Genomic DNA, 16,589 nt, shown 5'->3' on the forward strand with positions numbered 1-16,589 from the left:
GATTAAATTATTTTTTGAGAGTTTACATGGTGTACTGTATATAGTACTGACTATAACCCCCATGGAGTTTCCTTTATTTTGCAAGTTACGGTGGGGGCAGCCTTTTTTGTATTGTTAACTGCTTCTGATCCTGGCTGGGTGAAGTGGGGGGGCATTGTCACCTGCACCACGCCTGATTCTGGCAGGTTGAACAGGGGCATGTATTGCCTCCTGCTCCACTCCTGTTCCTGGCTGGGTGAAGGGGAAGGCATTGTCACCTTCTCCTCACCTGATCCCGGCTGGTTGAAGGGGTGGGGGCATTGCCACCTGCTCGGCTTCTAATCCTGGCTGGGTGAAGAGGGGGGCATTGCTACCTGCTCCGATGCTGAGGGTGGGTATCGCCACCAGCTCCACACCTGATCCTATATGGGTGAATGGGGGGGCATTGCCACCTGCTCTGCTACTCATCCCAGCTGGGTGAAAGCAGGGGGTGGGGATTGTCACCTTCTCCACTCCTGATCCCACCTGGATGATGGCAGGGTACGGACATTGCTACCTGCTCCACTACTGATCTTGGCTGGATGAAGGAGAGCATGGGCACTGCCACCTGCTTTGCTCCTGATCTCGGCTGGGTGAAGATGGGATGGGCATTTCCATCTGTTCCGCTCCTGATCCCAGCTAGGTGATGGCAGTGGGGTGGGCATTTCCACCTGCTCCACTCCTGATCACGGCTGGGTGAAGATGGGGGTGGGGTGGGCAGTGCCACCTGCTCCACTCCTGATCCCAGCTAGGTGCAGGCAGGGGGTGGTGGTATTGCCAACTGCTCTGATCCTGATCCAAGCTGGATGAATGGGGGGGCAGGTATTGCCAAGTGTTCCGCTCCTGACCCCAGCGGGCTGAAGGCAGGGGCAGGCACTGCCATCTGCTCTGCTCCTGATCCCAGTTGAGTGAAGGCAGGGATGGGCATTGCCACCTGTTCCGTTCCTGATCCCAGCTGGTTGAAGGCGGGGGCAGGCATTTTCATCTGCTCTGCTCCTGATCCCAACTGAACGAAGGCAGGGACAGGCATTGCTGCCTACTCCACACCTGATCCCGTCCTGGGTTTCACACCGTGGCACGCTCTCTGGAGTTCTGGCTGCCTCATCTGGACTTCCCTCCATAGCAGTGCCCTCTTGGGGTGCACCAGGGTAGAAGTGAGTTGTCTTGAATACACTTAGCCTTTTATATAGTAGGATTATATGGTGGATATGACCTTGGGAGATATCTCAGTCTGAATGGATTTGGGTAAAGAGGTGTGATACTCAATGATCTCACTGTCATCTTATCATTCTTAATCTTTTTTAGTACCTTGTCCATAATGAACAAAAATAGTCTGCAGCTTCAATGGGAAGGTCTCCCTCTCTCATTCTATGGTTGGGGGGGGAAGTGCTGTGGTTCTGAGCCAAGCATGCTTCCATATAACAATAGCGGAGGCCATAGCTCTCAAAGGGCAATATCCAATATGTCTGGCTGTTTTAATCTGCTGTTTGGAGAGCCTTAGAATTTCTCCTTGCAAAATTTTTATATAAGAATTTTTATTGGATGGGTCATTATATCAATTCACACATACAACACATTATTTTATCTACCCCATATAATAATATCCACCCTTCCCCCCCTTTTCCATTGACTTCCGAGTTTTCCATTCCCTTCATCTAATTAACTTTACTACCTCTTAATATATAATCCTTAACCATCCTAAATCCTATATAGCATAGTTATCCAATAACATATAATACATTCTAACAATTTCTCCTTGCAAAATTTTTGTAAGCCTTTGCTTGTCATCAGGAATTAGGTTCAAATATGGGCGTATCTTTTCCCATAAGAAAAACAGGCCATGATGGCCTCATAAATACTGATTCTAAAAGTTAAAGCAGCAGAAGCATAAACCTTTCAATCCAGTATGCCGAGTTTCTTGCCCTCTTTATCGATTGGAACCGAACGGCCCGTACTTTTTGAAGGTCTTTACCTTGGAGGGACTTAGTAACAATAGAATTAGCAGGGGGGTAAGTAAAGAGACAACCTGACCCTTCTTGTTTGGTCTTATACGTATTGTCCAGCTTTTTTTGATGTCGAAAATGGTCTGGTCCATACATCTTTGGTCATGTCAAGCATCCCTTGCATGACTGGAAATGCCACTGGTCCGGCTGCTTTCGAGTGCAAGACCCTGGAGACCAGATCCAAAGAGGTTGGAGCACAGCAAGTCACCTCAAAGTCCAAGGACCTCACCATCCTAACTTACTGCTTGGTGTATAATCAGAGATCCTCACTCAGGGACACAGCAGAATCCTCAGTAAGGAATTCTGGTGGAGGTTCTGATGCAAAATCCAAGCTGACATCGGAGTCATCATCAGACTGTGTACTGTGGTTAATGTTGGTTCTGGAGCAGCGTTATCTTCTGGAACCATGGCTGGAACCAATGTAGGTTTAGTTTTATTTCTTGGTTCCGAGTGAACCAAAACCTAAGGGTCTTTGTCATGGAAGAAGTAATGAGGGAGCATGTACATACCCAATGAGCCTTCAAATCTGTAAGCATAGCAATGGTAGGGGGAGCCATAAGGAGAGTAATGGAACTGATGGTGTCTATGATGAGGAGCTAGTTCCAAGTGATTGTCATTTTCAGATGGAATCAAGGAACTCCTTTGCCTTTTCACAGGCCATATTGGTGACAACGGCAGTGGAGAAATGGCTGTAGACGGCTCTATGACTTCAGGAATCTTACTCCGTGAGAGAGATGGAACTGAAGTGGAATGACGTCTGGGAGTTGCGGATAGAATTCTCAAAAACTTGGTTGGGCTCGGTGCAAGCAAAGTGGTTAGATCTGAAGAAGAGGATTTCTTCCTCTTGTGTGGCTTAGAGGTCAATGGCTTAGTGACATGTTTTGATTTGAGCTTAGCCTTTTTTAGAAGGTGGCTCTGACTGGCACTGAGGTGGAACTGACTTGTCTTTCTGAGCCATGAGAGGTGTCAAACATGTTGGTGGAACCAAGGAGGCCTGTTCCAGGCACTGTGGTTCTTTTTCTTCGGCATGAAGATCGGAGTCAGTGGAGCCCTTGACAGCTGACTCCCAAAGAGCCACTTTAAGTCGTGACACCTTTTCATGGTGCCCTTTCAGTATGAATTGCTTACAGACCGAATAGTGCAAGGCATCATGGCCTTTACCCAGACCAAGAAGGCATTTGTCGTGCCCACCTGATTGGGCCATCTTTGTACCACAATGGGAACACTATTTGAAGAAGGCCCTAACTTGCATATAGAGTGATGGAACCGAGGAGGAGAGAAAACATATGTCCTTCTTCAGCAGCAGCAGAAGAAGAATGGAGGGAGGGAGCTGCTTGCCCCATCTTTTATAGCCATGGCTGGGGGAAAAGCATGCAAAAAGGCTAGGCGAGCGCCTCACACCTCTAGGAGCTTTGGAATATCTGTGGCTGGCCTGCACATGCACAGTTCCCGTGAGTGTCTGCACAGAAGACAAGACGATGAACCGTCTCTCTTATAGTGGCTGATAGCCTTATAAACTATGAAAATGTCAAGAGAGCTTGGTTTCCTTGCTTGTCGTGATTTAATAAGTAAAACTTTCCACAATAAAAGGGCAGAATTTCATACTGTACTCAAAAAACACTACTGCATTACTCAAATGAACTTCAGCCCACATGGATCCATGAATACAAGAAGCATGGAGTATAAACATACAGATAAAAATAAAATGATATGTCTATTTCTTACCAAAGCAAACTCATGAGATACTCTTCCATCTGGAGGCAGTTTTGCACCAAAACCTAGAGCTGGAAACATTTTGTCACTATCATAGTCCTGAATGATTTCACCTACTGCCCTTAAGGCCATTCCATATGCATTCAGCTGGTATGGATTCATATAGTGGAGGGAGGTTGGCTGTGCAGGATTGCCTATTGAAACAAAAAGGCATATTTGCAATGGCTTTATCCAACAAGTTTTGCATAGAAGTATGAAAAACCAGATATTGAAGTGGCACAGTTTTAATTAGTTGTTTGGGTATGAAATAGCAAGCTTATAAAGATAAATTTGGTATTTTTCCTCCAAATAATTTTTCAAAATAATTTAACAAATAGTGCTAAGATTTATAGAATACACCCATGAAAGTCCTCACAGCAAAGTGCCACATCACATATGGATTCAAGGTTTGCTCTTATTGTAACCTGTTTGGCTAAGTAGGAATTTAACAAATAAAAGTGTTAAGTACACACAATAAAATAAATGGAAAATTGTGGTTTCTTAATTCTAGCCTAAAATACTCACCATTTGAAGCTGTGAAATCAATAGCCACAGTGAAATTGATTTGAGTCCTGTGAAATAAATATGAACAATGAATAATGCTTAAGAGGGAAAGAAACAATGAAATCAATTAATATACCACATAAATAAAATATGCAAGTTACAATGCATGGAATTCTGGTCACAGTTCATCCACCCCATATTGAAATTATACTCATGCTGACATTGTGTTGCCCCATTAAAAGAAGAAGCATCTGTTACTAAAATACTACTTGAAAGAGTAATTTCTCTAACACAACAGCTTGGATATTGCAGAATTTCTGCAGGTACAGAGGTGTGTGACTTTTGCCATTTCTCTCCCCCCTCCCCACACACAGAAGACCTCTAATCCCACCCAATCTATTCCAGAGTCTCCCATCCCCAAGAGCAGCTTTTCAAGCTACCATGGGGAAGATTGCTTAAACCGATCTATCCTCCTTGTGCCAGTGAAAATTCTAGAGGATCACAGCCAATGTGCTCACCTGGCTGAAAATCACATACCATAAAGCAGTCATATAAACTTCAGGAGCAGACCAATTAGTGTAATTAACTTAAAGAGCTATTGACCCTTATGCCAAAGAAACAGGACTTCAAATTTAATAATAAAGCTATCTAAATACTACTTATTGAATAAGGGTGTGCAGCAAAAAACCAAAAACAACCTAATTCAGATCTGGATAGAAGGAATGCTATAAATATTCAGTACTCCTGATATCCGGCTCAGATTCTCTAATCAGATTCTGTTTTCTTAGAGAACACCAAATATATTTGGCCATTATTCCCTATGAGGGAAACTATCCAGGGGGCTGCAGGGGCATTTTTCAAGAAAACCCCATCCAATTTGCAGAGACCCTAGTCCCTCCTGTCCACTATAGACCCTCCCCTCAAGTTCCCTGAAGATTGGACCCAGGATCCAATTCTATGGGCCCTTGAGCAAGCCGCCCCCAGCCACTCTCCATGGTTTCCTATAGGGGGGAACATTCCAAGGCTTTCCGGGGCAAAGAAACTTTAAGAAAGGGGGCAACCCTTGGCGAAAAGCCAGTCCCAATGCATGTTGAACCAACAAAGCCTCACAGAATCAAACTGAAGCAAGGGAATTTGATTGGAACCAAACTGGAGAAAAGGAACCAACATCAAACCAGAGGTAAGGAAGAACAGAACCAAGAGGCCTATGCCACTCATTTCTCACATCTATACTAATCTTAGTATATATAGTAGAGAACTAAACTAATGCAAGGGAATGTTAAAAGTCAAAATAGAGAATCCTACCAGAACCAAACTGAAGCAAGGGACACTGTAACAAGTAAATAAACTGCTTAAGCAACAAGAACAACTCTTAATCTATATAAGTAAAGAAACACTAGCAAGCAGTAAGGCAAGCAACTCTTGTCTTTAAGCTAACACAAGCAGGGGGGAAAAGCTCTCTTCCCACAATGCACGTCCAGTGGCCACTCACTCATTCCCCTGAAACAAAGTAACAAAAACAGCCTGGAGAAGCAGCCAGACAGCGTTCACATTTAAACTGGATGCGCTGAATTTGCTGGATAAAACTGAATATATATTTGGAATATATATTTGGTATCCTGATTTTATTTGGGATTCTCTAATTTGATTTGATATACTCAAATAATGCTGCTTTAGCCATTATCCAGGTATATATTCAGTATATCAGTAACGGACCACACACCCCTACTTACAATTATTTCCAACTAAACAGATCTGATTAGACTTTGTAATCTTAGCTACGATCCTGCTATCATCCTAGTTATCATCCTATAACAGGGATGGAAGTGAGGAGCAAAAGTGCCCTGTTGTGCACAGATCCCATGCCAGCAGCAGCCCACATGTGCACGTGAGGCAAAGCATAAGCAGGACTTCATTGCAGCAAGCAGAGGAAGGCATGTTCACAGGACCCACACGGGCCCTGACAACAGGTGCTGCCCAGGCACCCTTCCATCTCTGGGATGAGTGTCAGTGGCACATTCCATTAAAACCCACGCGATGCAGAGAAATATTACCTGAATATGCATCTGACTGCACATGGTACCAATTAATACTACATTGCTTTCAATTTGGACACACACGAGAACCCTTTAGTTTAGTGACATTCATCTGTCCAGCTGTTCCATACTTGGGTTTACTAACCAGCCTAGGCAAGGTCATCATGCCGACATTATGGAACCCACTCTCCCAAGACTTTTGGTCCCATCTCTTGCCTCCTTCCAGGGGAAGGTAAGGGCAGGTGCTCTGACACCAAGTATTTAATATCAGATAAGATCTGTAATGTGCAATTTCTGCTTATCTTTTATGCTGCTGTTCCTTAATTTTATCATGATTCTATCATTGTTTCAGTATGTTTTATTAATAATATAAATTGCTGTGAGTTGTCTTGAAAGCTTTGCTATACAGGGGTGTACAGATTCCACAATATAAATAAATAATTAGCATGCAAAGCAATTCAGTGTAAATAGACAGCATCCATACTTGGATGTGCTTTTGAGCTACACTGAGTCAGACCATGAACATTTGCAACAGATGTGTAGTTCTTATAATATATATTGATTAATGTTCCCACAAGTATGCAACAGTCCTTGCTGGGCAGAGGAGTGCGTTTTGTCATTACACCGAAGGAGCTCTCATTTATCAAACACGTGGTGAAAAGACACAATATACAGTCTGATTTATAGCATAAAATTCTGTAATTAAATAAGAAAGGAATAGGCATACATATAACTTGGCCACCAATCATTGGCAGCCTGTTTAAAGGACCACAGATGAAAGGGATGGTGAAGTCTGATGCTAACTGCTGTATAAAAATGTTCAAATGACTGCAAGTCAAGGCATGTTTTGAATCTATAGTTAATACTAGACATGGGCACGAACCGAAAAAATTTAATGAACCGGCGGTTCGTGGTTTGGTGCCAACAACAAGCCCAAACCAGCGAACCGCAATGAACTTTTCCCATTGCTGAATCTGTTCGAGGTTCATGGGCGTCAGAACAGCCCCCGTTGGAATTAGAGCGCTCATAATCCCAGGGAGTGTTTAACAAGCTCTCCTCCAGCCATTACCCAAGTTTGGTCTAGATTGCAATAGGGATCCAAGCTCCAATTAAACTCTGTCTCTCTCCCCAAAGGCTAGCAAGTAGCAAGCAACAGCTCTGTCACACTCCACTGCTCACTGAAAGTGAAACCCAGCCTGGGAGACCACTGCTTTTTATAAGCTGAGGTCCCACTGAGCAACACAGGAGGTCTGTGGTTGGCCGTCAGAGCTGCTTATCAGGATTTGAAGGGATGAGATTGGAGTGTCCATGGCTATAGAACACCCCCGCCCCCTCCCTTCCCCGGGTGTCTTCTCCCAGGTTGTAACCACTTTGCAGCTCCATGGTTGGAAGGAAGACCTGCCGATCAAGGTAAGCTGGGCTTCCATTCGGGTTTCCAGGGCGACAGAAGGAGTGCAGATAGAATTCAGGAATTCCCCCGGCTCCATTTCCAAGGGAATTGATTGATAGTGCCTGACTGTCTGGCTTCACGAACTGCGGAAGAACGCACCGAACTGCGCCTCTAATGAACGCTGGTTCGTTGGCCATGGACACTCACAAACTGCCAATCGTGAACGGAAGATTGGGCGGTTTGTGGGTTTTTTTGGTTCGTAATGCGGTTTGTGCCCATGTCTAGTTAATACTCTCTCATTTTCTTTTCCGGTCTCTCTTCCATGTTTCATCTTTCCTCCAACATTTTTATTTGTTCATTCATTCCTCTGAATTTTGTATGTTTTAGTTTACACACAAAAGATGCATACTTTCTATCCCATTAGTTAAGAGGCATCTTCCTGCTGCTAAATATTGCCTTTGGCTCTTCACTGCTTCATACATTTTGGCAAATGCAAAATTAAGGGGTCTAAATTCACAGCTAACCCAAGTAAAGACTCTCCAACTCAAGGAGGGGAATCTTTGCTTCCCTCTTTTGGTAAAAATTTAATTAACTGAGTCCTCACTGATACACATGGATGCCTGGAATTGAACCTGGGACCTTCTGCATGCCAAGCAGAAGGCTGGTTGAGTTGGGAGTGGGGGGGGCAGGCATCATGCTTTGGTGGTTCTACTATTACATGACTGGGCAATTCCAGAAGATGGTTCTGGGGGATTGTTGCTGAGCCCCGTGGTATTTATGCTATGGACTCCTGCAGGGTTCCGTCTTGTCCCCCATGTTGATTATTGACATGGGGCCAAGCTACAAGAGGTCCCACATGTGATCAAGTGGAGTGCAAGTGAACAGGGAGGAATACATGTGAGTCTATTCACTTGCCGTTCAAGTGTCATTCGTCACTTGCAGCTTGGCCCATGGAACTGCTGGGAGAAATCATAAGGGGACTTGAAGTAAGGAACCACCAACATGTCGATGACACCTAGTTCTACTGCTGGATTCTGGCATACAGTTGGAGGTCCAGTGTTTTTCTGTGGCACGTAGTGCTTTTTAACAACTTCAGCTGACATGCCACCCACAGCCATTCTTCAAAAACCAGGATTTGTCCACAGTGATCCATGCTCTGATTACATCCAGGTTAGATTATTGTAATGCACTTTACATGGGACTGCCTTTGAAAATGGTCTGGAAACTTCAACTCATCCAAAATGCAGCAGTCAGGCTATTGCCAAGGATGGGAATCTGAAAGATCTTCTCTGGGTGCCCATTTGTTTCCAGGCACAATTCAAAGTGCTGGTTCTTACATTTAAAATCCTAAATGGCTCAGGGCCAAGGTACTTGCCCTATTGACCAGCCCACCAGTTAAAATCTGCCTCATAAGCCCTGTTCTCTGTGGCCCCACCTTCAGAGGATAGGCAGGTGGCTACCAGAGACACAGCCTTTCCAGTAGTAGCACGTTGCTTGTGGAATGGCCTTCCCCTTGATACCTGCCTAGTACAGATATTCTTTTCTTTCAGATGCAAGGCCAAAACATTTCTATTCACCCAGGTTTTTAATTAAGGTCTTGATTTTTTAAACATTACTTTAGGCTGGAAATGGTTGCTTTAAGCTGTCTGGGGTCTGTTTTTATGATCTATTTTTATGCAGGCCTAGGGCTTTTTTTAATTAATGTGTTTTAATTAATGTATTATAATGTTTTGTTTTTGTTACTTTTATTTGGTAAGCCACCACAGGCAGGTTCTTACCATAAAAAACTTTCTAAATACAGTTTGGTGTAGTGGTTAAGAGCAGCAGGACTCTAATCTGGAGAGCCGGGTTTGATTTCCCACTCCTCTGATTGAAGTCAACCGCATGATCTTGGGTCAGGCACAGTTGTCTCAGAGCTCTCTCAACCCCACCCATTTCACAGGGTGATTGTCATGAGGATAATAATAACACACTTTGTAAACCGCTCTGAGTGGGCGTTAAGTTGTCCAGAAGAGTGGTATATAAATTGAATGTTGTTGTTATTAAATAAATGAATAAGCAGATGCTCTACCAGTGAGCCATGGCCCTCATTAGGATTTTTAACCTTCAGAACTAAATAAAAAATGGTGCATTTTGGAAAAACTAAAAAAGGGGGAAGAAAAACAAATTTCGCCCTCCCTAAAAAAAAAGCTAGAGTTGCTTGTTCATTCTTTGCTTGTTTTTGAATCCTAACAAGTCACTTACCATGCAATCCTAAACAGGTCTACTCATAAGTAAATCCCACCAAGTTCAACTCCCAGTTGTGCATACAGGATTGCAGCCTCTAAGTGCAATACTAAGTAGGTTATACCCATCTAAATCCACTGAAGTGTAACTCTACATTTTGATGAATAGGTGCACATTATGGCCTGTTGATGAGAACATGACATAGAAGTTGTGAGAAGATTATTCTTGTGAGAGGATTATACCAAGACAAGTAAAACCTTCTAGGTTCTGCTAAGTGCATAGTTTATCCATCCAATGTGCCTTTGTTGGAAAACTCTTGGTACTTGAAAAATAAACTTTCAAGATAAAATCTTATGCTGCACTTAGAATTGTCTATGCATCTACAAGTATATTGTTTGTAATGTTGTTATATGTATTGTAGAGAAAACTGAAAATGGTTTAGTATATATGTATTATTTCTTTTCTTTTCTTGTTTTCTCTCATTTCCTGTTTCTTTTGTCTCTCTTTTAATTCTCTCTCTTCTTATATATATTTTCTTTTTTCTTTCTTTCCCCCCCATTAATGGGATTTTAATCTTTTTATTAAAATAATTTTTTACACCAAACAATTGTCTATGCAGATAACATCAGCAATAATTCCTTTAGAAAACCCTTCTTATATCAGAATTATCACTTACCCGCCTTTAATATAGTCAAGGAACGAAACTTCTGTTTCCACTAGGAAGGAAAGTAATGTTACCTGAGAGCAAGTGACACAGAACAATTCGTGAATGTTAACTTTTGAAACAGGCACAAATATACAAATACAGGATTTTATCATTTTGGAGGCATTATTTAAATTTTCCCAGATGTTGGAAGGTAAGTGTTTCATAATTTGGAAATGACACAATTTTTTAAAAAATCCTCATTCACCCTCCCTCCTCCACATCTGGGGACAATTCAGTCCCCCCTTAACACACCTTCCCTTCAATGAATGCTGTTCTGCATGCAGGATTCCTTCTTTCCAGCCACCTCCTCTACCAGCTCTTTTGTAAATACAGAGCTATAACTATATTATCAAAGCACTGTATACACAGTTTTGCGTAAGTTAAAACAATAAAACAAGGCTGGCAAAAATTATTACCATTGGTGAATCAATACATTTTAGTGGTAGCTTCATTTGCAAGCACAACATGACGCAATCAAACTTGTAACAAGTGGAAAGTTATATAAAACTCATATTTTCTAATTTTATTGCATGATACTAATCTGTATACAAAGCCCCAGATACTATGGAGCAGTCTATTCTCTTCTGTTACTGGTGCTATAAATAGCAGTAGTAACAGTTACCAGAAGGATTTTCAGTTAACCTCTTTTCTTCTTTCAGCGAAGTAAGCAAACCATTTAAATTTTAGCTTCTAAAGTGCCTGATTTCAGTTAAATCAACATTACCCCAGTGTATGACCACAAAGCATTCAAATGTGAACCTGATTATCAGCAATTTAATTCACAGGGAATCAAAAAGTCATTTTGACAAAAAAAAATTAACTACCCCATGCCATTTGATAAAAATAAACTTATTTTACATCCGATTCTGAAGGTGGCCTTCATGGTGAGAATCAAAAAACCTACACCATGAGGACAGGTACAAACAAGACTTTTTCTGCATACTCAGGAGGAACCTCCAGGCTTATAGAAAAAACAAATACTAAAAAAAGGGCACTTCAGCTTCCCCCCTCCACACCAACAAACAAATTGTTACTATAAAGAATTCAAAATAAGATCTTGAGGGAAATGGTGGGTGAGGGCAGGGGACTTGGAATAGAAAACATGCCCTGAGCACTTTTGCTCTAAGTAGGAACGTGCACTTTAAATTTTTCTTAAAGATTTTGCATCTGGATTTCAGATAGGGTGCTGTTTTTGTCATCCTGATTTTTCTGGAGTGTTGTTACAGATTTGAAACTCTTTTCAATTATTTTGGGGGGGGGGGGGTTGGAAATTCAGAACCATTATTTTTGAAACATGGTCCCCAGGCAGCTGGAGTGGGGAGGGAAAGAGAGGAAGCCAACCCTGGGCCTACCATGCCGGCATTTTTTCACTGTGAGGAGGGCTTTGCTGCCTCTGATGCTGGCAGCAGAGAGAAGACTCCAGTGAGGACAATCCTGGCATGGTATGGGGGCAGTTCAGTCCTTTCCATTTTAAATTTAAAGTGTCACAGGTAGTGGCTGAGTCTATTTGACCATCAGTTATTAGTCAACATCACTTTTCAGGGAAAGAGACACACCAGCAACCAGCTGGCTGGCTTCTTCACTTTTCCTCTTCACTCCTGCACTTCCCTGACCCATAATTCTGGGAGATACATTTTTGTTACTCCTGGAATTGCTGGAGCATTTTGTGTAATTTGGGGAGTCCTTCTGATGATCTAAAATGGCTAATTTGGGTTATAATTTTGGCTTGGGTATATCTGAATGCATTCCTATAGCTCCAAGTCTCCCCTCCCCCAGATGATAGGGGCAGGGATGTCTGAGCCTGCTGTACTTTCCCCTACAATCCACAATCAACTGACTAGCAGTGGTGGAGGTTAGGAGCAGAAGGGTGCTTCATGCTCACAGCCTCGCCCCTCCAAGACTGATTGCTATCTGTGCTTGCAGCACTCCAAACACAGACCTCTGATATGCCAGGTGGGTAGCTGAGGCTGCTGGAAGCTTTCTACCCTCATTGCTTAGCTGACTGGTGTATGTGCTTGAGAAATCCCAACCAAATAAGTAAGGGGGTGTTGAAAAGCTGCAAGAGAGAGAGGAAGAAGATAGAGGGGACGGACGGACAGACAGGCAGGCAGGCAGACAGACAGACAAGGGGTGTGCATCCCAAAAAGATTCGGGTTTTCCCCTTCGGGTTTACCTGAAGCAGGAAAAAAAATTAGGAAAACCCAAATCCCGAAGTGGCAAGCCGCTTCAGGTTCAGGTATTTAAATCGCTTTGGGATTATTAGGGAAGATTCGGCTATTGTTTCCAATAGGAAATGCCACTCCCAGTTATCCAGGGGCCTGGGAGGGGGATTTTCTTCCCTAATAATCTGCCGAAGTCCAATCTTTCTGAAACTTGGATGGTCGTAAGAGGAGGGTTACGAGAGGGTCCTTTGAAGGTCTGGTGCATTTTGCTTGCCATCCTGGACCCCTTCTCCTCAACTTTCCCATAGGGAACAATGGAGATCAGTGTAGATAGGGGCACCTTCTTTGGGAGGCCATAATTTTCCCCATAGGGAACAATGGAGACTGACAGTGGATAGGGGCACCTTCTTTGGGAGAGCCATGAAATGGTCCCCCGAAGTCCAATCTTTCTGAAACTTGGGTGGTGGTTGTGAGAGGAGGGTTATGAGAGGGTCCCCTACAGGTTTGGTGCATTTTGCTTGCAAAATGTCACCCTCAGCCACCTAGGATCCCCCCCACCCAAATTTCCCCATAGGGAACAATGGAGATTGACAGCGGATAAGGGCACTTTATTTGAGGGGGTCATAACATGGCCCCCTGAGGTCCAATCTTCCTGAAACTTGGGGGGGGGTCTTGAGGGGACAGGTAGGAGTAGGTCCCCTGCAAAATGCCACCCCCAGTCCCTTAGAAAGCCCCACTAGCAGTGGAAGCAGTTTCCTCTTGATGTTCTTTAGGAATGGCAAGGGAAAGACTTCTTCCACTCTGAACTGAACAAAGTGTTCTGAAGTGCTTTGGTAAGCTTTGCTTCTGCATTCCCAAATTGCTTCAGCATTGCTGAGGCTGATTCGGGAATGCCAAAACATCCCGAATTGGGGCCGATCCGGTTAAAAACCCAGATCCGTAACCCGAAGTGTACATCCCTAAGACAGACAGACAGCAGCACGATGTGGGGGGAGGACCCATATCACCGGGCTGGTGGTAGCATAGGAGTCTTGGCCAGAAAGCATGCAAGGGGCTCCCCAGTCACAGCCAGCCAGATGACTGAGGATCTTGCTTTGTAACTTCTGAGAGCTCCAACTCCAGAACCACGATGACATGAGGGAGGAGGAAAGCCTGGACAAGAAACTGTACAGAATATGTTTTCTGCTCCAAGCTCTCCCTCCCCACTACTGCAACATTTAGTCATGGTTCCCCACTTGTTATTTCAGAATACCTTACTCAGATTCTTCAGAAAAGTTTCTGCATAGACAATGCTAAATTAAAGATTAAATATCTCACTCTAAGATAAATGAAAAAATATGGAAAAACATGTACTTAACTGTTCCTGAATTAATGTATTTTTTCTTTTTTCCCCTTTTCTTTGGATTTATTACCTAGAAAAATAAACAGAAATATATTAACTTGTATGCATGCAATGCCATAAAATCTTTAGATATTCTGAAGCAATAGTTTTAGGTGGGTAGCCCTATTAGTCTGTAATAGAAGAGCTAGATTCAGGTCCATTAGCACCTTAAAGACCAACTAGATTTCCAGGGTATCAGCTTTCAAAGCAAGTTCTGACTCTGCTCCTGGACCTCTCTGAAGCAATAGTTTTTTAAATTTTGCAACTCAACTCCTCCATTATAAACTTGCTCCACTTTCCAGACACAACCCAACTCCATGCTATTTGCTTGGTAGCCAAATTAGTATGACCTTCTATGTGATTTGCTAAAGCACATTACAATCTATAGATCAGTGCAATGATATAGCAAAGGTTTCAGCAGGAATTCATGGGAAGCTGATATGACATTGTAGGGAAGAACTGAACATCTTTGTCAAAATGGAAGTGCGCAACTCTATAAAAGTACCAGGAAAAGACTCAATTTATTTTCCCCATTGTTGGTTCTGAAAACAAATGAACCACGTTTATGGATCTGACCAGTATGGGGAGAAGGGGGTCTATGTAGCCCAGCATTCCATTTCCAACAAACAGCTAGTCAAATGTTTCAAGAAAGTCACAAACAAGTTGTCTAAATTAATGACACCAAACAAAAAAAAATTAAAACACATTCACTAGTTGGAGATTCATATGAAAAGACTCATTTCAACAAGTAATTCCACAGGTGACCAAAACAGACTGTTACTTTACTTTTAAAAAAATTAAGTGAACATTTCAAGACTATGTATACGACATGTAAAAATAGCCCTTCTGATTCAAAATACTGTCATCACATAAGTACATCAATGATACTTTAATACAATTATTCCTTTTTCTACACCTCTTGAACAGGGGAGTAATTTGCCTCAGCACTTTGTAAGGACAAGATGGCAGTCATGCAGACACACAAAAACCATGTAACTTTCTTGCAGTACCAACATAAATATGGAAACTGATTTGGACAAATATGCCTAGGAGATTTATTTCTAATGAACTTGAAAAAATTAATAATGGTAAATTGATCTACAAACAGATGCAAGGTATCTGCGGTGCAGTGCAAAACACTGGGCAGGTTTTATATATATTTAACTGGCAAAGGTTAAGAGCAAGGCTAAATTATCTTATAGTTGTCCCCCATCCCAAAGTGCTAATTTGTATGCTTATGTTAACAGGTAATAACTAAAGAAGACTTAAGCTCTTCCATGACACTTTTTACTGTGTTGTAACAGTTCATCTTCAGTACCTCTCCCTTCCTCTCTCTCTCTATATGTGTCTATATTTGTCTAGAGAGAGAGAGAGAGAGAGAGAGAGAGAGAAAGGGAGAGGTACTGAAGATGAATTGTCTTGAAGATGTACTGAATTGTACTGAAGATGAATTATATATATATATATATATATATATATATATATGTCTATATATATGTGTGTGTGTCTATATATATATAGACATATATAGACATATATAGACATAGAGAGAGAGAGAGAGAGAGAGAAAGAGAGAAAGAGAGAGAGAGAGACTTAGACATTGTATATTTGCATTAGGGAACCAAATCTCTTGTTTGATAGATGTACGCATGGAAGTATGTAATTCAAAAACAATCTGGACAGCAAAGTTAAAGCTATTTAATACATTCTTTTTTCTTACAGAATGAGCCCTCAAAAATATGCCTGCATTCACCAGAAATATGAATACATGCAAAGAGAATATGAAATCTGGAGCTTTAATCCAGATCTTCTACTTTATATACACAGAAAACAAACAGTTAATATGGAAGGAAATGACTGAATGCACAGATTACAAAACCTCATAAACAATGAAAAATGACAGCATTCGAATTCTAAGACACACAATATGAATCAATGCATTGGTTTACCTCATAAACATTAAACTGTGACTGTCCTCTGGACAACTCCCTATAACTTGTTGTGAATTCCCCAATAAAATCGTGACTACAAATGGAAAAAAAATTCAGATTAGGAGATGCACGTGGTATTTAAATTAAGGTGGAAGTAGCAAAAAAAGAACAGTTTTATTTATTTTAAGAACATATCCAAGTATAAGGTAAAGGTAGGCCCCTGTGCAAGGACCGAGGGGACGTCGCATCATGATGTTTTCTTGGCAGACTTTTTGTTACGGGGTGGTTTGCCATTGCCTTCCCCAGCCATCTACACTTTACCCCCAGGAAACTGGGTACTCCTTGGAAGGAAGGAAGGTTGAGTCAACCTTGAGCCGGCTACCTGAATCTGGCTTTCACCAGGATCGAACTCAGGTCGTGAGCAGAGCTTGGGCTGCAGTACTACAGCTTACCGTGCAAAGTCTTAATTACAATGGCCGC

General features: G+C 42.3%; 1 protein-coding gene across 2 annotated transcripts in view; it reads right to left on the bottom strand.

Moving 5' to 3' along the window:
* CPNE8 (copine 8) overlaps positions 1 to 16,589 on the bottom strand; it is a 112,608-nt gene that overhangs the window by 37,241 nt on the left and 58,778 nt on the right. For both annotated transcript variants that reach the window (XM_054988129.1, XM_054988130.1), the window contains 5 exons: positions 16,128 to 16,203; positions 14,156 to 14,209; positions 10,606 to 10,667; positions 4,299 to 4,345; positions 3,747 to 3,928 (listed from right to left, as the gene is read on the bottom strand). In XM_054988129.1, coding sequence (XP_054844104.1) covers positions 3,747 to 3,928; positions 4,299 to 4,345; positions 10,606 to 10,667; positions 14,156 to 14,209; positions 16,128 to 16,203 — 421 coding nt within the window. The remainder of the gene's footprint in view (positions 1 to 3,746; positions 3,929 to 4,298; positions 4,346 to 10,605; positions 10,668 to 14,155; positions 14,210 to 16,127; positions 16,204 to 16,589) is intronic.

Source organism: Eublepharis macularius, chromosome 9, assembly GCF_028583425.1.
Source record: "Eublepharis macularius isolate TG4126 chromosome 9, MPM_Emac_v1.0, whole genome shotgun sequence".
NCBI classification, from domain to species: Eukaryota; Metazoa; Chordata; class Lepidosauria; order Squamata; family Eublepharidae; genus Eublepharis; species Eublepharis macularius.